General features: G+C 38.9%; 2 protein-coding genes across 3 annotated transcripts; one reads left to right on the plus strand and one right to left on the minus strand.

Moving 5' to 3' along the window:
- The first annotated feature begins 298 nt into the window (after positions 1 to 298).
- On the plus strand, positions 299 to 13892 carry LOC145467207 (uncharacterized). The gene is made up of 14 exons (XM_081450760.1): positions 299 to 1973; positions 2667 to 2781; positions 3787 to 3932; positions 4438 to 4596; positions 5039 to 5127; positions 5707 to 5871; positions 6540 to 6665; positions 7067 to 7200; positions 8186 to 8917; positions 9880 to 10019; positions 10888 to 11082; positions 11674 to 11794; positions 11908 to 12159; positions 12563 to 13892. Exons 1-14 carry the CDS (start codon positions 1075 to 1077, stop codon positions 12701 to 12703), a joined length of 3414 nt encoding a protein of 1137 aa, XP_081306886.1. The 5' UTR covers positions 299 to 1074; the 3' UTR covers positions 12704 to 13892.
- Positions 13893 to 13898: 6 nt separating this feature from the next.
- On the minus strand, positions 13899 to 25314 carry LOC145467208 (uncharacterized). 2 transcript variants are annotated; one of them, XM_081450763.1, is made up of 3 exons: positions 23934 to 25314; positions 19709 to 20026; positions 13899 to 17540 (listed from the first exon to the last, which is right to left on the minus strand). In XM_081450763.1, exons 1-3 carry the CDS (start codon positions 24001 to 24003, stop codon positions 16366 to 16368), a joined length of 1563 nt encoding a protein of 520 aa, XP_081306889.1. In that variant the 5' UTR covers positions 24004 to 25314; the 3' UTR covers positions 13899 to 16365. The 2 variants fall into 2 exon arrangements, with proteins under 2 accessions (XP_081306889.1, XP_081306888.1); XM_081450762.1 differs by lacking the exon at positions 23934 to 25314 and adding an exon at positions 21631 to 23898.

Consider the following 25314-nt stretch of genomic DNA (forward strand, 5'->3'; position numbering starts at 1 on the left):
TTATTGTTGTTCAAATGCAAATGTATGCAAATATAGTTCTGTTTAAAAAAACATTGTCAGTTGTTTTCATATCGGAAGTCGGATACAGGCGGAAACGAGAGAGATGATTAGAACCTCTTAGATATTATCCTTTACTTTCGTTAAGTTTCTTTCTTAACAGTATCTTAACAAAGCGAGGATGTTTAGCTAAATTCTTGAAATAACTCATTTTTCTAAAAGTGAAATGTCGCTGACAAAACATACAGCCTGAATAGTAAATACTGCTAGTGATATGATATTGTGCATTTCGTATTAATGGCCATTTCGGTTATCGTACTTCTAGTTTCGAATCTGTAGTTTGTCTTTAAAGCCAAAATTAGAATAGACTGGTATAGGGGAATACTGGTTAGTTTAGTAATTATTCGCGAGAGCAGTGCTACCGGCAAAAGAGCTGTCGAGATTATGTTAATTTTATTTCTCTTTTCTACTTATCGTTTTAGCGACGAGTAAAGTTAAAATACGCTAGCATTGCTGTTCTGACCCTCAAGCTAACCCGTTCCGATGTTAGATATTATTTCAATGGCAGATCCTGTCGTTTATTGTCGACCAATTTCAGTTCAAATGACAATTTTGAAATTACTCATAAGATAGGTGGGAGGGAAAAAAAATTAACTAGAATAACAGTCGATGTGATTTCCTTCGTAAATTTAATAGCGGTGTTTTTCCTGTCATGTTTAACCCGTCACCTGACTCTTAACTGTATTTTTGTAAGCGCTGTTTTAGGACAATTATTACTTTTCATTGAAATTAATTCGGCTTAAATAATTAGAAAGGTAGTACAAGAGTGTAAAGTGTTGTTATATTGTCTCTTAGTTTTAAGCGCCATAGATTTGTTGCCTTACCGAATATTACCCAGTTGTGTTAATACTTCTACAGTTTGTTTTCGCATAGATTATAAACACAATGTCTGTCTCGATACAGCTATAAATGCAAATGACTTCAACTTGTTTAAACAGTTCGGAAGGAATGGCTGCGATGAACACTGGATGACGGCTGGTCGCTGCTTCAAGGAGTTTTCTGCTTCTTTATTTTGTCATGAAGCCCGAGTATGACAGCCATGGGGTTCCGAAACTGAGCTTGGCCAATCCTCGAGCACAAGTTTTGTTCCCGACAGGGCAGTATACTTACGCGTTCGGAAACACGCCCGGGTTAGGTTTAGCGGAGCACTTCGGAACTTCCAGAACTGACGACAGTTTGGAGATTTTGTTGCTAGGCTCGGGAGATGTTCGAAATCTCTTGTTCACAGTCTCTGAACTTTCGCAGCGACAGTGCGACACGATTCTTGCAAGTTTGTCTTTTCATCTTAATGATCACGACCCATCAATACTCGCCCGTAATGCCATCATGTTAGAGGTCGCGCTATCTATAAATCCTGACAGTGAGTTGGATGTGGAGTTCTTGTGGAATCTGTGGTATGATTTAGCGCTCTCTGGCGAGGAATCAAAGCGGCTGCAAGCGATTCTTGAAAATCTCACTTCGCCCAAATATGCGAGCAACGTGTTGCAGTTTGGTTCTAAGGACGCGTTTACAGAATGTCTACAAATATGGAACGATTGGCTTCGACTGGAATTGAATATTGATGATGTTTCAACACAGCGGAAAAGTTTAATGGTTTTTGGACTGAATTTGACACAGCATGAAAATCAGCCGGACATAAAGGAGGAAAACATGAACTTTCTTACTGCAGTTTCCTCGCTTACTAACACAACAATGAAACAACTGTTCTCGCCAATTGACGAACAAAAGCTTGGTCGCAAATGTCTACAACGGCCTAGCCCGTTGTATCAAGAAGTCTATTCATATTTCTTAAGCGGTTGTACTTCGGAGGTTCACACTAGTTCAAAAGTAAACCCGACTCTTATTCGTCCGTTTGAACACAAGTGGAAGGTCCATTATGGGAGCTGTCCTTTTTCAGGCTTCATTCCAATTGACAGGTATAAACATTCCTCATTTCTTGCTCTGCTGTACAGGTTTTCGAAGTTATTGTTGTGATATATATTCAGGCACGTAATATGCAAGGTTGTTGTCGTGGTTAACGTTTACCGTAACCCTGGCTGGCCAGGTCCCTGTTCCATGTTTAGTGCTATCAATTTTCTGACTTAAAGCAATATTCATTGCAATTAAGGTCAGTCATGAATTAACGATTTGGTCGTGCTTCGAATGGATGTGTTTGGCTGTTTTCAGCCAGAATTATGTCTGCGTCCGTTGTTACGGCTAAAAGCTGTAGTTTGGGAAGCACAATTTCCCGATCGATAAAATTAAAGTCACTAGTTAATTGTCCCAACCTCCTTTTGTTGTGGGTACTATAGAAAGCAAATCTAAGCAAAAATTCGTAATTTATGATTAACTTGCAACTAGAATATAGAAAGTGTGGAAAGTTTAATTCTTGTAACACAATAAGTTTTACAACAAACCTTTTTAATAAGAGTTAGTTTAGTTTTACAGATGGGACAAAGGCACCAAAGAAGCGAAAAGTAACTTTAAAGAAATGTACTTAACTGGAAAAAAACGATTATCTTCCAATATATAGTAGTCAAGAATTTACACAGGCTTCAGTATTTGTACAGTTAACTTTATTTTTCCTTTCATAAAGTGGCAATACATTGATAAATTTGTTAATATTTCAGGACTCGCTTTCAAAACAACAAAAGTTTAATTAAAACTTGCAAGGAAAAGCTTAAGTCGTTGGTAAAAAAATTTCAGAGCTTCGCTGAGTTTGAGTCTGATAATCCCCGTATAAAGGTACGTATAATAATTATATTCACGGTCTGTTGTGTAAATAACATTTTAATTGGTACATGTAGTAGGCTTTAATTTCAATATTGGATCATGTAAGGTGGCTCAAAACAGTTTCCAGCCATTAGATTTTGATAAGTTGTTATAATACTACTTTATCACTTGGTGCTACAATCATGGTATCAAAAAACTACCCAATCATTGGTGAACACGTTGTTATCATTTTCGTGACACAATACGTTACCATAGCAACAATTTGACTCGCCAAAAGCACTCTTAATTACAGCTTTAGGGGCTTACAATTCAAAAACTGCACAGTGAAATTTTTTTACATTATCAAATTTTAGTAAGCTCGATAAGACGCAACTTTTGGCAAAGTTTAAAAAAATTCTGTACAACGTGTTCACCAATGATGGGACAGTTTTTTGATACCATGATTGTAGCATCAAGTGATAAAGAGTGGTTGTAAGGACCCATCAAAATCTAACCGCTGGAAACTGTTTTGAGCCACCTTAAGTCATGGTTTAATTAATTTATGGTAATAGAGACCATGAGTTTCTTGACAAAAGAAATAGCCTCCAGATGTTACTTGTAGCCACTGAATGAAGATGAAACACATCAGTTAATACAAATTCGAAATACATTTTTCACGGTGATATCGTTGTTATGGTAACATTGTTCTTGTTTTACCTTTTAGCCAACTGAAATGACTGAATTGATTCGTCTGCAATGACCGTGCAATTCGGTGCGGTGAGAGTCAAAATAATTAAGTTTTCATTTCGAAACGTTGACCACAAATAGCTCTGAATAACTCTGTTGTTACATTTACATTAAATTATATTTCCCTCAAACTGTAGACGCATGATTCTGACAGATGTTTTGACAGAAGCACAAAAACAATGGACATTTATCTTGCCTCGTGTATTAAATCTTACCCCAGAAATAGAAAGTCCTTCGTTTTCAACTCTTATAATTTTCAACTTCATTTGTTAAGGCTATTCAATCTTTCAGGTGACATTATGGAGTGGAGATGCTCTCGAGCTCTGTCGCAATGGATTAACAAAGGACGCGCTCTTTGATTTTATTGACACGAGTAACCTTAGCGACCACATTGGACTATTGAACATTCTAGTGTGTTGTGGCAGACGACTTAAAGAGTAAGTCGTGCCTTACTTAAATACGCATCAACACGATTTCTTAAATTTGTGCGCTAAATGAGAGTAACGAGGCTTCAAGAGACTAACAAATTCGACATATGCATGCCAAAGTAGGGTCGTCCTTTGTTCTCTTCAAAGCAGCTTCATAAGTATCTTACAACGAATATTATTAACTGATTGATCATGCTTCAGACTTTGGAATCTTCTCGGCTTTTCTTGTGATCTAGCAAACGGTAATATGGAAAACAACTGTTGATTAATGGTAAAAGAATGTCTTTCTTCCATAAATCTGCAACTGCTTTCAGTATGTAAAACGATCTAGGAACTCTGGAGTTCGCTTTGAGTCAAACAGGAAATTTGAAATTTGGCGCTTTTCTTCTGCTTAAACTAAACAGTTTTCGCCAAGGAGAAAGGAAATCTTTTCCATCTTTCACACTTTATTTGTCTTTACAACACCATTCATATTGCCAATTTCGTGTTGTGATATAGGCTTCCTCCTTTGCAGGCCAGGTCAGTCCCAGTTGTTCACATCGACCATGTTGTGGAGAGCGTCTGGTCTGTCGAGTCTTGACGATTACTTGGACTCCAGTCTTGAAATACAGAAGAGTTTGTTTCCCACTGTACTTGGGCTAAAGCTAGCAGAGGACTTGGATCTCGGAAGGAGGTCTGAACCATTTGATCATACAAATGTAAATTCACTTATTCGTCACGTTTTCTCAATCACTCTTGATCGTTATCAATTCAGTCGCTTGGGTTATTAAAATATTGCCCCTTATCCTATTGATTCCTTTCACCCTTGCATTTTAGTTATATGATTGTATACATTTGCAGGCATGACTGCTTTCCTTACTGTCTGTCTGTCTGCCTTCCTTGATATGCATGTCTGTCTGCCTCATGTCTCATGTCTCTCACGGTCAGCCTGCCTGTCCACCCACCTAGATGTGGTTGTCAAACTGTAGAACCGCCTATACACCTACTTACCTGCTTCCTTTCTTACTTCGGCTTGCTAGCTTTTTGCACGTTAGTCCTTCCTTTCAGATCTAAACTTGCATCTTGCATGCCTTTTTGAAATTCAACAGAACTCAAATGCGTTTAATTTCTTTCAGTGACGTTTTGGCCGTGAAGGAGAGTCGACGAATAGAAGACAGGATAATTTGGGTAAAAACTGAACCAGAAAGGTCGCCGATCTCTTTTAGTAAGTCTGCTTTATTTTCAGGTTTTCTCTTACTCAACAATATGCATATGTTTAAACACGCAATCGAGGACCGACTCTTCCCCTGTGCGATTCCAAAAAAGCTTGCTAAACGAAACATAGATTACCGATGAACTTCGTCGGACAACTATAGTTTTATTATAGATTAACGAATCTTAAATCTTAAAACATTTCAAATCAATTTGACTTTGAAAATCAATTTGTAAAACCTTTTTCAGGGTCACAAAAACTTACATGTTATAAATTACAAGTAATCAAAATAAATAGATTAGTCGAATGCTAAATTTCTTTTTTCTGCTGCCGACAGTTTTGTTTCAGTTTAAGCAAAACCAGTATGCGAAAAATCTAAAAAGCTTTAACTGTTATCGGTCCAATGGCTTAGAAAATGTTACACTAGAATAAAAAAATTTTGATTGGCTGTTTCCATCAACTGTCTATTGGCCGTGTTATAATGTACAGCAGTTGAAAAGCTTGATATTCTGTAGTTTGAGTAAGCCGCGCGTTATTTGAGACACATTCAAAGCGTTCTGTTTATTACCAGTTACTTTCGTTTCTTCCCAGCCCGTTCACCAGATGTCTTAGCTGCTCTAAAGTCCATGGCAGCCCGATGCTTCAGATTGCCTTCTCCTGAAAAGCGATGTTTGCAGCTAAGTGGCGTGACCCTCTCCTCCCCTACGACATTTTTTCTAGCGTTTCTGCAAATGGCTGCGACTTTTGAAGAGCATGGTAAGTTGGTGATGTTAACATAGCAACAGTAGAGAATTTTAACCAGATTAAGAGCCAGCTACAGTTTTCATTTGACTACAGAAAACTCGCGTTTTAAATCGTTCTTCAATTCTATAGCATCACAGGAACTCTTCAAAGAATTTGATTTCTGGATGAATGGGAAACATTTTATATAAGCTTATTATATGTTATTAAAATACCCGGGAAAGTTTTGAAAAACTCGAGAAAGCCATAGAGACAATAATCTACCATATCTACCTCTCGTGTTTCCATTCAGAGCATTGCTAGTTGTTGGTCTATGTGTGTTCTATATGAAAAGTCCCACTCTTGTTTTTATAAGTTCTGGGAAAATGTTTCCTTTTTCCAAGTCGCTTTTATCAATGTGTAGAAGTTTCTAAAAGATTCCTCCAAAAAGACACCTCGACCTTAAAATAATAATTTTCTGAACTGTGAAGAAACTGCAGACTGAGGACGTCATAAAAGAAAACTATCCAAAGAGTGGGAAGATTCCAAGAGATTACGAAATAATAAATTTGAAACCTTAGCTTACACACTTGCACACTTCATTTCAATGATCCGCAAGTAGCCTTGATTTTATCTAGCCAAATGTTTCTAGATTGACATTGACACTGCTTTTTTCTACTCCGCTTTATGTTCTCTGCCCACAGCTGGACAGGCTCTGAGCTATGTTGAGGAGTGTTTGCCTTCAGCCAGACTGTTTCAAAAGCGATCTTGTACCAAGCTCTGTGAGTTGTCATGGAATGTTCTCAAGTGCTTGGCTGGACTATCTCCAGGTAAAACTAGTTCAACACGTGTGCACTGTTCTCATGTGAAAACGCAGCTATTTTCCAGGTTTTCAGAGACCTTTCTTTTTTCATTGGAGGCACGATGGTGGCCTCGTGGTTAATGCGTTCAACTCCCGATTGAGCGGTCCGGGTTCGAGTCCTGGCTGGCGACTTTGTGTTGTGCTCTTGGGCAAGACACTTTACTCTCACAGTGCCTCTCTCCACTCACGTGTACAAATGAGCACCGACGAATTTAATGCTGGGGTTAACCCTGCGACGGACTAGCATCCCATCTAGGGGGTGTAGAATTATTCCTAGTCTCTTGATGCTACAAAAACTGGAATAAGTTCCGGCCTGACGGGTCAATTGGCTCAAATGCAGACTTCACCTCTTTCTTTCGTTTTTCATAGGTGTGGTTCTCAGAGTTGAAGTTCGAGTCACGTTCCCTACAAACGCTTTGTCACGCAATACACCTGTCATGCAAGCAGTGCTGTTTGAGGATCCAAGTGATGCTAGATTTCTTAAAGTTTGGCCAGTCTCTCAGGTGAGAAATATATTTTTATTATTCTATGAACGGCGATGATAGTCTAATATGGCCGCCATCTTGAAACGATGTGTAAATTTTCTGGTCTAATAACTTTTTATGTAGTAACTTGGTAGTTTTTGTGGGGATATCAAGATATAAAATTGTAACGTAAAACTTCATCTCGCGATGGTAGAATCCCATCTCTTCAACGGGTGAAAAACAGAATGATGTCAAACATTGGCAGTGTTAGTCTGATATGGCCCCCATCTTGAGACGAAGTCCAACATTTCAGGTCTAATAGCGCTTTTGCTAGTACCTTGCTAGTTTCTGTCTTTACATCAAGGCAGTCTACTGTCGCCTGGAACTTCATATCTCGACATTAGAACCCCATCTCTTTCACGGGTTGAAAAGAGTATGAAGTCCAAAAGACGGCCATGATAGTCTAACATGGCCGCGATCTTGAAACGATGTGTAAATTTTCTGGTCTAATATCTTTTTATGTAGTAACTTGGTAGTTTTTGTGGGGATATCAAGATATAAAATTGTAACGTAAAACTTCATCTCTCAATGGTAGAATCCCATCTTTTTAACGGGTGAAAAACAGAATGATGTCAAACATCGGCCGTGTTAGTCTGATATGGCCCCCATCTTGACACGAAGTCTAACATTTCAGGTCTAATAGCGTTTTTGCTAGTACCTTGCTAGTTTTTGTCTTTACTTCAAGCCAGTCTACTGTCGCCTGGAACTTCATATTTTTCGAAAACGAGGACGTCACGACAATTATGTGACTTCCCTGATGCAGTTTTTTTTTTCTTTTTCTCACATACAACTCCAAAATGACCGGTGATTGTCGCGTTTTCAAATTTCTCCGGCGTAGTGTGGACGGAAAACATTTGATGCGTTTTCAGAGTGAAAACGCCGTTTTTAAATTTCTCTGTCGTAGTGTGGACGTGGTCTTACACTTATGAAGTATATTAACGTAACGTATTTTTTTGTTTACAAGTTAGAACAAAGGACATTTCACCGCCCTGTTCATCTGTTTTACAACAACGTGCGTTATGATTCTGATCAGGGAATTGTTACATTGTTGGTACTTGAAGCAGATTGGCAAGTCCTCCATGTTGAAACAGTACTGATTCTAATAAGTTCTTCTGGCAACTGTGCATCGAACGCTGTCAAAGTAAAGAATGACTGCAAAACGACGAAGAACAACTTGTGCTGTTTCGCGAATGAAACGGTGGAGAAACAAAGCAGAAACGATCGGGAAATGGTAGAAATACGTCGCTCCAAGAGACGTAAACCACGTCTGGCGAAAAACCTCTCTTGCGTTAACATGAGCTGCGTCAGCGATCACAGAGACAGCGGTCTCCAAAAGTACGACAGCTGCTACCGGCTTGAAATCATGTCCAGTCAGGATGTCATCATTCATAACGCTGGTCACGTGCACAGAAGTACAGATTGTTTGGTCATGGAAGAGAGGCACTCGAAGACTCCTGTTAGACTCTTCCCATCAGGCATCGATTCGCCATCTTATCAGTTAAAAGATGATATTTCACGGGAGAAAATGATAGCTGGTGACGTCATTACTCGTAACGGTGGTCACGCAATCGAGGGCGACAGTGACGGTAAACTCGTGACAACAACCAGGGAGCGAATGGATGATGTTACACAGCTCTTTGGATTGCGTGATATGACCTTTGTGACGCGTCAAAAGGCAAAGACTAACCATCTTGAGGTAGCGTATGAGCCAAAAGGTTGTTAACGGTTTTGTTGTTATTGTTGTTGTTGTTGTTGTTGTTGTTGTTGTTATCCTATTTACAATGTTATTGTATACTGTTTTATCCAAGTAGTATCGATCCTACTTTTCAGATCTTTGTCTACCATCTTCGCCTGCCCTCTCACATACCCACTTTGCATATTATTCCCATACCAAGAACACATGTATTTAGCTCTTATTAGTCGAGCAGGAGGTCTGTATGGGAGAATCTGAGTACAGACCGAACGCAGTGAGGTCTGTACACACGACTGATGTCAAGATTCTCCCATAAAGACCGACTAAGCTCGGTTAATAAGATGTTTATTATATGGCAAACAAGAACAATTTAATTCGTTGGATGTAACTGGTTTGAACTAGCTGACATTTTGCTTGCGAACGGCAATGAGCTGAACCTAAATCTGCCAAAGTTGGCTCGTCCTCTTTACTTTTTTTCTCATTAGGCTTTTTGGCACGTCCATAAATAAATATTGTTAGAACAAAATAGTCAGTATTTTTGCATTAATTTTTAGTTCAGTTGCAACTTTTTCACCGCAAAACATTACTGGTCTAGATGCCGGTCTAGATGGGAAAATCTAGACCGCTTTCAATATCAATAGGCCACTTTGCTAATGCAAATATTTCCTAGTTCCATTCGCTTGTGGGGGCAGGAAATGATCACTCGGCCAAAAATGGCCTCATTAATTCGTTAAATAGATCAAATTTTGCCCCCACATTGAACTGGAGCTACCATTAGCAAAATGGTTTATTTCAGCCAAACAAATTCGTTAATTCAGTAGGTCCCAGTCCTTGTGAGACACAGCCATATAATAAGATATGATAATGATATGTATGATTTATCACTTGTCGTTATACGAAACAAGACTTTAACTGCTGTTTTTTGTTGTGTTTTGTTTTCCGATCATCTCACTTTTGATGCCCAGCTGTTGGCTTTGGAAGAACATGCCATGTGCTTCAATGCAGACATCTTGATTCTGAGAACAGCGAATACAGGTTCTCCTACCGTGAAATATATTCCAAAAGAAATACCAACCACTGTGGAAATCGCACTTGATAGTCAAGGGTAAGAATGAAACTAGAGAGAGTCTCTTATTCAGAGGAGCTGTCAAGGGTAATGTGTTACTGTCTAGATCACGAGGTCTTGGTTTCACACCAGTACTTTGCCTGGGAACGCTTCTTTTCCCTCCAAGCCAGTCTTGTATCAGCCGATGAAAACACAACCTATACCGTCCGTTAAGTAAGTTATTTTAGTACTTTCACCCAGCTTGGAAGGAGATGACATACGTTTGTAAAGTGATTGGGTACGGCAGGTCCTGTATAGCGTGTTTACTTGAAAAAGCTTCATTGCTGCACCCATTTAGAAATAAAGACTGCTTCTGTGGAAGTTCAATATCAATCTTATGCCCCATTCACACCAACTAAACTCTTTTAACTAAATCAGGTTTAGGTTTTCCCAATTTGTCGTTTACGCTTTAATTTGCAGTCAACTTGAGAAGACAAATTTCAAAGCACCTTGCTAACATATTTTAATCAAACGGGTTTTTCCCTTGTTTAGGTGTGGGATGTGCACAGTACGAGCATCTAATTCTCAACCATTTTTAGTGATTAACATGTTGGTGTGAACGGGGTACAGTGAAATCCCGCTCTATGGACTCTCGCTTAATAAGGACACCCGCTTATAGCGGACAGTTTTCTTTGTCCCGACAATCAAAAAGCTCATATATTTTCTCTTAAATTAGCCCGCTTAATACGGACACCCGGATAATACGGACACTTTATCATGTCCCTTTGGAGTCCGTATTAACGGGGTTCCACTGTATTAGACTCAATACTGATTTTCTGCTGTTTTAACTTCTTCAGTTTATGTGATTAGAATAAACTGAATGAAACCAAAGCATAAAGCTTATAAAAGGTTGTTATTCTGTTTCCAGGAAACCACTAAAACTCTATTTTTCTGCTCCTGTGGACGAGAAAACCTCTAAAGTTCAACTATTAAAAGACAAGAAGAAACTAAGATGCCATTTTCCTAAGAGTGAATTCGGGGTTTATGGGCAAGCCTGCATCAAACGACTGCCGATCATAGATCTCTCAACTCTTCCAAAGTGGGCTTCGAAGGAAGACTTGAGGTATGGCTCTGTCGACTGCAATTTACTTTATCTACAGCAAGATAGAAATTTTCGTGGTGATCCCAGAGGTCTTCAAATATATACAATAGGACAAAGCTTGAATAAAATGGAGGTTTTTTCCCTCAAAATTTTCTTGGCACACCATTATAGTTACCGAGACGTCACAAGTTTTTTTATCCCCATTCAAGTATTTTCAGTGATAATTTTCAAGCGAGGCATGTGAGCATCTTTAAAATTCATCAATTAAGATTGAGTCTACACACCTAAAACTCTTCAAGGTGGTTGTTTGTTTTGATATTTTGTCTTAAGTCTTAGCGTTCCTTTTTCTTCTTGGGTCATAAATAATTGCTTGCCGACGCAGAAAGATTTTGTGTACGCAGGTTACACCAACGAATCTAACACTAATGCTCAAAACTTCAGCTTTAGAAATTTACTTTTCCTCTCAAAACACTTCCAATTGATAATTACGTCTTTCACGTATCATCTAACAAAAGACAACAGTTTCCAACCGGAAACTAATCGCTTAGCATTTAAATTAATGGAAGACAATCAACAACTAGGTATTTAATAGAGTGGTTTTATCTGTTTCAGTTTCTTGATGGTTTTCAATCAGATTGGTGAGGAGGAAACAGGACCTCAGGACAGGACAGCATTTGAAGAGTTTCAAAATGCTTTACAGTGTGTTATCGCGTCTTTTGTCGAATATCCACAGGTAACACAAACTTTGAAACCTTCATTTCATTTCGACTGCAAATCAAAGTATCGTAAAATTCCTCAATGTGTGTTTCGGCCATTTAAAAGAAGCTTTTGTTTTACCCTTTACAGAAAAATACGTGTTTCACAATTCATGAACCAAGTAACACGGACGAAAACGCACCAAACTTCACCATTGTCGTGCAAGACGTTTATTGTCACCGACAAGTTCCGCTGGCCAAGGTTCTGTTTTGTGACCATAGCGTTATAGCTTTCCCTTCCGAAGGTAACAGAAATTCAACTAATTCTGCCAAATACAGAGAGGTCCTGAAGCAAATGATGGCAGGTAAAGAAGAGAGTCCGATGACTCACGTAACTAAAGAGGTCAGTAATACATAACTATAAAAATTATTTTCTGGATTCCTTCAAATGAGTACTTTCAAATGATCTTCTGCTGAGATCTTGCTCTAGATAAAAAATCAGAGCTACATGTTAACTTTCAACCAATCAGGAACAAGTTAATCGCACTCACTTTTCCTTGTAATGATAACAGCTACATGTTTCTTTCCGTTTTCCACAAAAAATATTTCAAGGGTGAAAAATTGGAGTTACTCTGCTCCAACGTTAGAAGTATTTAAAGCTTATTTTAAAGAAATTTTGGTAGACTGAGATGATAAAATTGATTTGTTTATGTTTAGTACGGGAAATTAGAATCATTATAAGCCATGCCATGAACTGTACCTCAAAAGGTAGTAAGCCAATAAATATTTTTATTTTGCGTACGCAGGGGCAGGTTCTTCTAAAGAGACTCTTGTACACAAACGCAAAACGGGTCAAGCAGACTGAAGCACTAAGCCCAGTGTGGATCGACTCAATCCTACAGCTCAGATTCCAAGGAGACAACACTCAGTTGGCAACCCAGGACTAAAATGAAGCTTTTCCTACTGCCATCGTGTTTGACAAATAAACAGCGATTGTACTCCGGCGCCATCTTTACGGCACTCGACCGACACCCGAGTAACAGTTAGACTTTCAGTAATGTTTTGCTCTGAGAGCAGTGCCAAGATTCTTTTTTGAGTCACAGGTTCTCTAAGAAACACTCAATTAATACTACTTTGGAAATGTCCACGATCATAAGCAAAACTTTTCACGTAATTCAAATGGTTGTTTACGTGTAAGAAATTGTGACTTTTCGATGTAACTGGCTTTCAAATCTTCTGATTGCAAGGGCGTTGGTGAACTGAAGTAGAGGGCTTTCAACTAGCATAGGCTTTTTGTATGTAAGTAGTATGCCATCGCTGTGACCGGTTAAAGGGTTACTGATTAGAATTTTTGGCAACTTTGAGCCTTTTTCTGAGAAACGTTTTTACATATTACGAGCGCAAGACGTAGATTTATTCTTAAGTTTATGAAGCCACGTGATCTGAGCTGGTCTCATGTTTGCAGTCAACTCTCTCCTGGTGAGAGCAACGAAATTGCTTTGAAATAGTTTGAAATGGAAATGCGCCATTTGTTTGTCAGGCTCTGGTAAAATGTCAAAAGCACTGCACTGTGACTAAACTTTTAAAGCCAAATGACGAGAGGAAATTTCTACAGCCAAAGCGGCCTAAATTGATGCAAAGTGAAACGAAAAAGTGTAAAATAATGCGAAAACAAAATGCGCCGAACGAACCTTACTGATTGTTCTGGCATTGGGGGCTAAGCCTCCGGAACGTTGCAAAAACAGTTTTGTAGAATTGTTTGTGTTAACTGTGTAAATTTTCATTAAGAACATTTTTAATATAAACCTGATTTTATTAAATCTCACTCTGAATAGTGTCCTGCGTGTAGTTGTGGCATTGGTTTTTTTCCCATATCATAGCAGATTGTCACATTAATTGATTTTGTCTCTGTTACATAGTAAAACGATAAAATATATTTGCTGCGAAAATATACGAGGATAATTACGCGCATGCATTAGTAAAATATTTGTAAACCAAAGCTCAAGGAAGACTATGAGCTTCATGGCTAAGAACAATTATTGGTGCATATTAGTTCAAACAGGTAAATTGAGGCTTACGTCTCAGGAAATAGATACCGCAACGAAAACTCTGTTTACCTCTTCCCCCTCCCCCCCCCCCCCCGCCCCCTTCTTACTCTTCCCACCTGCTCCCAGCTCAGAGGTGGGATGTCATGTGATATGAATGCAAATATCTTGGGAAGTCACGCCAGGTCTGTTTGACCAATTTGTTGGAGTTTGTGCGGGTTTGTTAGTTGGGTGAATTTATGTGACAAGGACTTCCTTGCTGGGAAATGGAATTTCGAGCCCCTTTCGTGGTAGCCCCAAGGAAAAGTGAAGAGAGGGCGCTTAGAAACAGCTTACAATGATGTAATGACACAGGCGGCTCAAATATAGTTGATAGGATCCGCCTGGAAGGAATTGAAACAAAATGATTAACCCGAACCTGGATGTTTGCAGGATGGAGGTTGTAAAGATCCAATGCCCATACAATATCTTTCTGAAATAACTTTTAACTAAATTGGCTTATTTTTCGGTGCATTTAGTATTTTTGTTTCAATCGGAAATGCACCACGAACCATGAACCTTTAAGTTGGTTGGAGCAAAGGTGAAAATCGAGGTAACTTATGTTCTACAAATATTTTACTTTGCTGCATTTGCTTCACCAATGCAAATGAAATATCCGAGCTCCTCTTTATAGCACAACACGTGGAAAAAGAAAATCATGAGGTCTCAGATATTCTTGAAAAAAAAAAAAACATTTTTCAATTTTCTTGTTAAAAATCCAATATTTCTCGTGGCATAATATGGGACAACTTTTCAAAAAAAAGGTTAGCGCATTAAAAATTGTTATATTGTTTTTTGTACTGGGCAACCCATTCAATTCGATGGTTTCTGCCATAACTGTCTTAAAATTTACAGGATAACTAAAAATAATAGACCTCACTTATTTAACAAGGCGTTCTTTTCTAACCGAGACTTCGGGAATTTATCCCATAACCTATCAATAAGTACTAAACATTAATCGTATCTCTTTAAAATAATTTTTTATGTCCTTAGAAAGTATACATTTTGTAGTGACAACTTATTAATGCCCCTTTTTTCATCAACTGATCCCCTGTTTTTACATCTGTACACTTTAAATACTTCTACATTTAAACAGTGTTTACCAAGACAAGAAACACAGCCTGTCTTTAGTCATTAATTTTCATTTATCTCAGTTCATGTGACAGGGTCCCAAAAGGTTATGGGCTTAAAGTTTGGGGACAAAACCAAAAGGGGCTAAAAAGACACTGCTTTTATCCCGCCTCTTCCCTTTAGGACTTTGAGGAAACAATATGTTATATACAGTTTGAAACCTACTCGTTCTATCGTTTGCTGTTGAGTTTCCTCTTTAAATTGTGTATTTAGATGTGGCATTAAAAATTTCTGAACTTCAAGTGAAATGAAGCATGTTAAAAAAAAAGTATTTTCCTTCGGCAGTTAATATGATAAATGTCATCATTATGAATTAAAGGAAGAGACCATTTTTTACATGTAAGCCAACTTCCGCAAAACGAGTTCTGGAGTAAACTCTTTTACCGTGGAACAAAGCTAACTAGCATGATCTAACTGAATAAAGGTTCTCAGTTCTGAAGACGATGTAGATAACTCTAAACTATAGAAACGGCCTTCTCTTCACTTCTCTGTTTATAAACTGAAGATACATACATGTTATACTTGAGCAGGATTCAGTTAAGGCTTCGTCGAAAGCCGTTTCAACATCTAGCTCATTTGAAAGCTCTTGAAATGGAAGATAATCCTTCCGGACGGGTCATTGTTTATATTTTGCCGTGTAGTCATTACCGGGTAGTTTTTTAAAATGTTTTAAAATTTTTAATCCTTCGAACTCGATTCCTCCGGTGACAAACAAAACCACTTTAGCTAAGTTGGATTCCATATCAAAAAAACTAGAAAGAAATTTAAAACAAGTTGGATCTCATATTATCTTACATGTAAACCCATTGGCTAAAAGCGATTGAAATTTCGAGAAACTTAGAGTAGATTTAAATAGTTATATCAAAATTTGTATCAGTTCTTCCTAATCGGTGAATGTTTCAAAGACATGTCCATGGCAGTTAGAAAAAATATTTGATGTGAAATAAATTCAAAACTTTCGACCAGAAGGATTAAAATTTCGAGAAGCGCAGAATAAATTAATTTAAATAGCAATACCAAAATCTGTATTTTCATTTCTATCTGGTGAAGGTCTGAGAGAGATGACAAGAGCAGCTAGAAAAGTAAGTGACAACACAAACTTAACTTCTCAAACTCATTAATAATTTATCAAGTTCAAACAAAGAAAATCAAGAGAAATCGGTGTTTGGATATCTGATCTTAATTAGCATGGATTTTTACGATTTCATTTCTCTGTTTTCTCCTTAGTTTTAGTTTCGATTGAGAAGATTGACACTCGAGACCGTGTTTGACTAATTAAATTTCCAAACACCTCGAAGTTCGTCAAAAATACTCCGCTACTCGTCATATTTTCAATTCTCTTCTCGGTGTTAGGAAATGACGTCAAACACGGTATTTCGTGTTTGATATATCACTTAAAAATACGTGTCCTCTTCATGATCTTGCGCAGTGACACTCGTATCCTCCTCTGTCGCTTTATCTCCTGATGTGCAGGCGCTGTCATCCAGAACATCATCATCCGAGACATCCATGGAATCTGTATGATACGTTTTATTGAAGAACCCTTTCCGGTTACCACTCTTGGACTTGTCAAGGATTGCTCCTACTTCTATTTTGTCGACAGCTTCCTGAGCATCTTCTGGAGCTGTTTCACCTGAAGTACTCGCGCCATCATCTGTTAAATCCATGGAATCGGAATGAAAATTTTTATTGAAGAATCCTTTCCGGTTACCACTCTTTGACTTGTCAAGGATAGCTCCCTCAGGTTTGTTGATAGCTTCCTGAGCCTCTTCTGTGGCTGTTTCACCTGAGGTACTGGCGCCATCATCTGTCAAATCCATGGAATCAGTATGAAACGTTTTATTGACGAAGCCCTGTCTGTTACCACTCTTGGACTTTTCCAGAGCAGTTTCCAGTGGTTGGTTTACGAAGACCTCATCTACATCTTCAGCACTTTCCATGGTCTCGTTTTGAACCGTTTTATAGGCACCTCTTCCTTCACTGCTCCTGGAATCGCCAAATACGCTGACAACTGAAGCCTGGGAGTAATCATCGATGGAATCCATAGAATCGTTTTTGAAATTTTCGTTGTACAATCCTATCTCTTTAGGGCTCTCTCCGTCATCAGCCGTCTTGTCGCGTGGCACGTGCGAAGCCATTTCCACATCATCCAGTTCAACTGAGGCATTTCGAAAAGACTTATTGTAAAATCCTTTCTTCCGGTCACGTCTACTAAGCTTTTGACGAGGCTTGGGCTCTGGAGTGCTGTGAAGGTCTCCTCCCATGTGCATCTCAATGGAAACGACTCCCTGCTTTGTCTCGTTGTTATTGGGTCCCCCCTCACAGGGGCTGTTGAACAGTAGGTCCCTGGACAGCTGCCTCGTCTGCTGGCGTTGTTCAGCGTGGGGGTGGGCCACAGATGAGCGTCTGCGTTGTTTCTGATGTTGCTGAGGTGTTTCTGGTACATTTTTTCCATTGTCCTTCCTTCTGATCAGCAGATGGATGAATAAAAGGAAAGACAACACGGCCACTGCCAGAACAGGCATCAACACAGAGATGTTCACACATCCAGTCGTTATTTCCTCGCGTTCTAGAACATAAAATGAACAAGTCAGAAGAAGACGAGAAGCCCTGGGAGACTTCTACATGAGACAAGTGGGGGTGCTTCTGGTCTCGATTAGAGGCGCGTTGTACGCTAGACTCCGGATCGCGCGATCCGGTTGATCGAGCCCTAGCCGGGGACATTGCGTTGTGTTCTTGGGCAAGACTCTTAACTATCACAGTGCCTCTTGCCAACCAGGTGTATAAATGGGTACCGGCGATGGGGGTAACGCTGTGATGGACTAGCATCCCATCCAGGAGAGAGAAGAAATACTCCTTGATCGCTCCGCGCTATGGAAACCGGAGATAAGCGCGGGCCTGATGGGCCACTTGGCTCGTATGCAAACTTTACCTTTTACCTGTTCTCGATTAGGGATGCAAACGTAGCACTTTGGCACTGCTTAAGGTAGGTCGCCTATGTTTTCATCCATGGATGAATCTATTAGGTTTACATGCGAAGAAATTTTAAAAAGCTGTCGCACCGCACTGTAGTGCTGGTTTAGATCAACCTGACTTGAAACCTGACAGGAGTGAGTTGCATACATTGTAAGCAGGTAAACTGAAAATGTCTGGATTGTGTCTTAACCAAACAAATCAAACAGAGAATTGTAAACCTGTGATCGCAGTCACGTTTCCAAGCCTCTTTGCAGCTGTTGTTAAATATTTTCTTCACATTAATTCCCTGACGATGCCGCCGATCGGCGAAAGCTTGGAATTAAAAGAATATTAGTAGCTCAAGCTCAAAACTCAGTCCAATCCTTTATTTAACCACAACTGCCATAATAAATTCTTCCAAGAGAGAATGAGGAAGAGAAAAAATTCCTGTGCCCCATGAAAACTATTTAATATTACCAGGTTATTTATAGGAATCCGCGAACGATAAATTGCATGACTTTTGTCTAACTAACCAGTCAAGTGCCGTCCTTAAACCTTTCAATGCCACATTTTTCTAACATAGTAACCACAGACCCATGCAACACTAGTCTCACAGTTTGAAATGATGATAGAGTGTTCTCGCATGACGTCACGGCAGACATATTGGTACCCTTAAACACTGAAACAGTGTCTCGAACTAATCCCGTGGAAATTGAATTCTCTTCTTGAGCAAATACTTTATTTTTTTCAAATAACTTTGAATAGCTGCCAGGCACGTGAGTGAAAACCTTCTAATTTTCATTGGGCGAGGCCTATCTATAGATCAATTTCATGTGACGTCATCATTCTCTAAAATCGAAAACTAAGGAGCCAACAAAGATTTTGTCCCCATCAGGCATAAGAGGGGGTAAATTTATATCTGTTTACAATGTTACAGCTCAATAGTGTGCTTCGTTTGAAAACAAGCGTATTTTGAATTTCAGAGTTATGGCGGTGCGTGACACAAAGCTACAATCACATTTGTCGAAAAATATATACCTATCTCATGATTTTTAGCTTTTTTAGAAGTTAGATCATTAGGAAAGGTGCTTATGTAAATGTTTGTTTGTTCAGTACAGATAATCAGTCGCCTAGATAGCCAAAGTAAGTTCCAGATGTTTACACTACCATGTTCCAGATGTTTACGCCATATTGGTGCACCACAGAGGTGCACCACAGAGGTGCACCAACATGTCGTTTCCATACTGGGCTCTGTAAATTTCTGCGAAACATTTCGACAAATATCTACAGTCTGGGAAAACGCACAAACCTAAAACTTGGAGAAGGGTCTTCTCTGCCTATTTCCTATAAGATCGCAATTTCTTGGCTTTATCCACTGAATGGTTTTCGATTTATTGTTTTATTGCGTAACAGTGAAAACGATCTATAGGGGATCTGCTCCCTAAGTCCCGTGCACATTACGCTGGAGAAGTTTGAAAACGAAACAATCACCGATTATTTTGGATTTGTGTTTGAAGAAAGCTCCGGCAGGGAAATCAGATCGTTATCGTGACGCCAACGCTTTCGAAAATCTCCGTTTTCAAATAGTTTTCCGTCCACACAAAAACGAAACGCCGACGTTTTCAAATTCCTCTAGTGGTTTGAAGAACATTTTCGAAAAGCTCCGTATTTTTACGGATTAGTGTGGACGGAAAGCCAAACCGTAGAAATAAAGCTGCGTTTTCAAATTTCTCCAGTGAAGTGTGGACGCTGCCTTATTTTCTCTTGATTCGTCGTACTTACCTGTCTTGGTCCATCCCCGTTTCAGTTCAATTCTACATCGAGTACTAGAGACGCCATTAGTCGCGTTGCATTCATATATCCCAAAATCCGTGTCATTCTTTGGGGTTACAACAAGAACGTTCTCGTGTATTCTTGAGTTTGGGGTCTGAGGAACAGATTTGCTGTCCTTCAACCAGACATACGTAATAGTCGACGTAGCCTGAGTCTGAATAGTTTCACTCGTATAATTTTTAATCACATAGCAACCGAGATTGACAGGACGGCCAAGGATAGTGGTGATTTCTACTCGTGTGAGGTTATCGTCACGTGCAAGCCTCTCTGTAAGGAATAAAAGAAAATGATCGTTCTGTTTGATTAGTTAATGTTGAATGACTAACTGTCTGAATGGCTTATTGACCGACTGACTGACTGACTGACTGTCTGACTGGGTGACTGACAGTATAACTGACTGACTGACTGACGTAAAATACTGGCTGGCTGGCTGGCTGACTGACTGACTGACGTAAATTACTGACTGACTGACTGACTGACTGACGGACTTACGGACTGACTAACTGACTGACTGACTGACTGACTGACTGACTGACTGCCTGCCCGCCTGACTGACTGACTGACTAACTGACTAACTGACTGATTGACTGACTGACTGACTGATGAACTGGTCGATTGTTGCATCAATGCTCATGAGGCAAAACGTGATATCGATATCGTGACCGCTTAGCTTATGTATGAAATACAAACTTGAGGTTAGAGATTTAACGGTACAGCATCGTATCAATGATGTACTTGTTTTGTTTAGCACTGTATCTTTAGGATCGAGAACTGGTGGCTAGTTTTTGAATACCTGTCATGCCTGTTTGACCGGTATGACAGAACAGTCTCCTGAACATTCAGAATTCCGTTCAATCGATACTCTTAGAAATTTTTTCGATTCCCACGTGCTGTTGTAAATTTTTTCATGGCACAATTTCCAGTTCGTTGACTTAGGCTTTCGTTTCGTGACTAAACGCGAACAAGGTTCACGAGTTTGCACACAAGACGAAGCAATATTTCAAATCAGACCTTACAAGTGCTAAAGCGCAGACAACGTGTAATGGCACACGAATTCACAACCTGGCGTGTTAAGGCGTACAAAGCCAACAACTAGGGTTGTACAGGACAAACCAGCCTCTGAGCAAGCAAGGCTCAGTTTGAAAATTTAATTTTAAGGAGTAGAGAAGGTTATGATAAACCATCTGAGAATAAAAATTAATGAATAGGACAAATATCAAGAAGCATCAGTAGTTAAGATCGATAGAGTTTACATTTCTCTTCTTCTTGCACTTTCATCATTCTCAAATCGATTACTTGAACATGGAGAAATGATCAACCTCAGATATGTATGAGAAACGCTTTTGGTTCTCTTACAACAGGAAAAAATGACACCCTCTATATATTCAATCTTGAGTCAAAAAAGCTATCGAAACACAAATATCTTAGTCTATATGTATTCCATATTTTTGCCAAAAGAACGTGAAATTCTTTCAGATGTTTCCACATATTATTGAGAAATACGATAGCAAAAGGCCTCTTAAACCAAGTGATTAATTTAATTCGTTCATTTATTCCCTGGGCTTTTTTTAATCGAATTTTTTCAGCCGTTGCGTAGTTCCAAAGTTCATTCCACAAATGAAATTGAACTACAATACACGGCGAGGTTTTTTCTTGCACTACACAACCGGAAAATGGTTTCGTACAGTTCTCTGTAATAACGAGAGGTTTCATGGTAAATTTCTTTTCAGGTTTCAAATCGATCTCTTTGACAATTGCCAATTAATTCTTACTCAATATAACAATTGAAGTACTCGTTTCGCTGGCTCTGGACGTTTTCTAACCCAACTTGCTATACAAGGCACAGAAACGTAGCGACAGCGTTTTCTTACCATTTCCTGCAACAAGGTGAAGAAAGAACCACACAACTTGAATAACGCGCACGTACTGCGCACATGATCTGTTGGCCGCCATGATATTTTGGTTGCCACTCTATACAGTACAGTGCAAAGACTGATTCCAACACGAGATTTGTATATTAGTCAGCTGTTTGTACTATACAGTCCAGACTATGCTAAGCTGTCTAATTGTGGATGGCATTATCAACAGAATTTTGCATATTTAGTATTCCTTTTACGATATTGAAAGTATCGATATTAAACAAGCAGTTTAGTACATGCTGGAGGAAATTTATGGCATTGTTCCGAGAACAGAGACTACTTAGTCGCTGGTATTTTCCTGAAAGCCATTGCTAAATCATCAAAACGGAGCTAAACGAGGGTCCAAGGTCGGTGATCGTGTAAAGATAGCTCCAAAAAGGATTCTGTCAATTTTATACGGTATCCAATATTGAAAAGGCAATTGAAGCTATATAACTGAAAACTTCCTCTTTACGTAAACGATGTTTTCTTATCGCTCGTAAGACTATTATATGGCTCTATAATTTTTGGTAATTTTGGTTTCTCTGCAGATAAGAAGCAGATAACAGATAAGAACCAGATTTTGGATCTTGTTAAAACGGGGAAGGAAATACTAGTTGAGAATGTGCGCTTAAATATTTTTAACACCGTTTCGAAAACGTTTTCCATCACAATTAAAACAGAAATCAGTCTTTTATCCCTATTTTTAAACACAATGACGGGACGTAAATAGCTTTTTTAGGATCATTTTTAGCGCACTCTCCAAATGTTTTATAATAATCAAGTATTTTAGCCTTTCTCATTTTGTTTTTTGTAACATCCTCTTCAATTTAGTTAATGAGGTTACAAGCAACTTGCTGTCTTTTTTAAAAATGATAGGGCTAAATATGCCAGTGATCTGTACTTATCACGACCCCGATGTCTTTTTTGTTTTTGTTTTACTTTTTTCCGTGCCACCCCAGTGGTAATGACATGGAGTGATTACGTCATTCGAAAAGAAATATGTCGGAGTCGATACTGATTCTTACGTCACTCGTAAAAATACGACAGTGGTGAAGATCAACTTCAGGTATCATGGTAAATAGATTTAGTTGATAAGGAATCACCTCCAGACAATTTATCGAATAAATCCCAAAATACAAGCTACGTATAATTACTACGAGTCATTTCAAAGCTTGGAGCACGACACTAACACTATTCCAAGCGGCAACCGCTGGAATATCGCAGACCCCCCATGCGCACTCAAAAGAGTATGATACAGTAGAATTAAATTATAACTTCCTCAATATTTAAGATTAAGGACATTCTAAAAATTGCTATGGTTTAATTAAAGAGAAAATAAATTGTTAAACTTGCTCTATATAACATAAAGGCAAAACCACAAAACCACGAGACAAAAGGACAGGATGCACTTGAACTTGCTCGCGCCATACAGCCTTGTAAAGTCACTTGAAGGCAATTCAGTTTGCAAAATAGTTCATTTTGCCTTGGTATATACATACCTCCATAAAAATGGCTACTTCAACGCTATTTAAACGTAGAATGTTTTCAGTTTTAACTTTTAACTACTAAAACAAGAAAGTTCACAGTGAAAACTACAACCGTCAGGTCATGATTGAACAGTCAACGCAAGGTCAACAGTGTTCGCCGTTCGCAAGCCTTGGCACATGTTGAGCACGTGATCGAGTCACAACATGGAGTATTTTGTATTGATTCATTTATTGTGAACAGTAAATTTGTTCTTCTCTTCGTGAATGAAAGTGACGTCTACACTGGACGTCAGTTTTTAAATCAATAAAACAATTTTCATCATGATTTCTGGTTTTAGAGTCTTGCAGCTTAAGCTACATAGATAACACAGAATTCAAAATATCGATAACAACTTCTACCAAGTAATGTTTTCAGCCAAACAAGAAATCACACCACCCAAAGGCGCAATATTTCAAAAACTTCACCACATCTTATCACCCTAATTTATGCTTTATTTCTACTGCGCAGACAGTGAAGCCAGGTCAAACGATGCGGCGAAAAACCGTTCTACAAAAACTGAAAGACTTATTATCGCTTTCCAGGCATAGTTTGAAGCTTTTTCATAACGTCTATGCGATGCGCGCTGCCATTTCCGAGCTTTCAGCACGTGTACAAGATAACCAAAAATGGCTAGGTATTAGCTTCAGATCATTATTACATACTTATTACCTAGTTTCATAAACTGATACACTGTTAGACTATTTGTTTACCTCTTGCATCTAAAACAATACACACGTATTTCTTACCAAACGACGACACGAGCTTGGCTGTAAAAAGCAGAGCATAGCATATGAAACGTGCTCTAAACGCCTCCATGATGTTTTCCTGCAATATCTATCAGCTCGCTCAACGCACTTTAGTGCAAACAACTTATAAAACGAAAACACATATCAATCGTAATAATTTACTAATGAAGTTTCACGTGAGTTCATTGGTTGAAAGTGGTCACGTGGACAGGATTGGTCAGGTATTATTAAATGTTCGCACTTGACTTTAAGAGGAAGAAAAATGCTCATCTTCCCAAACCTCTAAGTTATTTACACGCAAAGCTTATAAAGTAATCTATCAGAGGTGTGGAACTGTTTTCACGAAAAATACAAAGACAACATTCAATTATATTTTAGGGTTTGGTTGTTTGCAAAGTAACGGTTTGGAGACATTTTGACAGTCGTTTAGCACTTCCTAGGAGTACCCTTAAATTCCTTCCTAAGAGTGCCCCCTAAATGCTCGTCTCGTCGTTTGGTAAGAGATACTTTGAGCTATATATATGCTATAATAAACAGTGTAATAAACTAAATAAACACTACCAACAGGAAGTGGTGTTCTTCAGACTTCATTTTAACAATGCTCATCGTGACTATCGTGTCCACGAAGTAACCGAAGTATTTTTAACACAATTTAACTCTCTGCTGGCAAATTTTCATCTTTCTTTATCCCAGCGGAAATGTCTCACTTCCCAGCAAAGTTCCCTGTCAACCTTACCCAGCGACGAGACATATGACCCGAATTCACAGACAATGCCGGAAAACACTTCAGTGAAGGTGTTTCCCAGCTCGTAAGAACTTGGCTGGGGAACAGATATTTTGTGGAATAGATCCGTTGTACACCACTGCTTAATGACTTTAGTAATGGCTGGGCAAGAGGGAAACAAAATGTACGAGCATTTAGTTTCCCCAGGCCGGGGATGCTACATTTCATGTAGATTAGTTTGCCGATGACTGATACTTCAAAAGCGATGAGTTAACCTGAAACGTTGGCGCTGTCCGCTTTTGATATTTAGTCATTCTGATCGGTTGATTCTAAATACTGGTTTTCTCATATAGAGCGTTTTCACATGGCGTCACGCCAGCCATATTGGAGCTCCAAAACAATAAAACGGGGGCCATGTTGGGGTGCCAAACCAATCCTGTGAGAGTTGAACTCTGTTCTCATGCAAACACTTTCTTTTGTTCCAATAAATTTGCATGCGTTGCCACATGAGTAAAAACGCTCTGTACAGACTGGTGACGATAGTACTGAAAAACAATCGACTATTGTCCAAATAAGCCCTTTTACTAATGCAAATATTTCCTAGTTCCATTGCCTTGTGGGGCCAAGAAGTGATCACTTGACCAAAAATGGCCTCAT

The sequence above is a fragment of the Orbicella franksi genome, chromosome 14, assembly GCF_964199315.1.
Source record: "Orbicella franksi chromosome 14, jaOrbFran1.1, whole genome shotgun sequence".
Classification (NCBI taxonomy): Eukaryota; Metazoa; Cnidaria; class Anthozoa; order Scleractinia; family Merulinidae; genus Orbicella; species Orbicella franksi.

Bases quoted from the DNA above. Each gene is read 5' to 3' on its own strand.
- LOC145467207 (XM_081450760.1), top strand. From the start codon at position 1,075: ATGAAGCCCGAGTATGACAGCCATGGGGTTCCGAAACTGAGCTTGGCC. The intron at 3,933-4,437 runs GTAAGTCGTGCC...CCTCCTTTGCAG, and splicing joins TGTGGCAGACGACTTAAAGA to GCCAGGTCAGTCCCAGTTGT. The intron at 10,020-10,887 runs GTAAGAATGAAA...TTCTGTTTCCAG, and splicing joins ATCGCACTTGATAGTCAAGG to GAAACCACTAAAACTCTATT.
- LOC145467208 (XM_081450762.1), bottom strand. From the start codon at position 21,712: ATGGCGGCCAACAGATCATGTGCGCAGTACGTGCGCGTTATTCAAGTT. The intron at 20,027-21,630 runs GTAAGAAAACGC...TATTCCTTACAG, and splicing joins TCACCTTGTTGCAGGAAATG to AGAGGCTTGCACGTGACGAT. The intron at 17,541-19,708 runs GTAAGTACGACG...TTTATGTTCTAG, and splicing joins ACGGGGATGGACCAAGACAG to AACGCGAGGAAATAACGACT.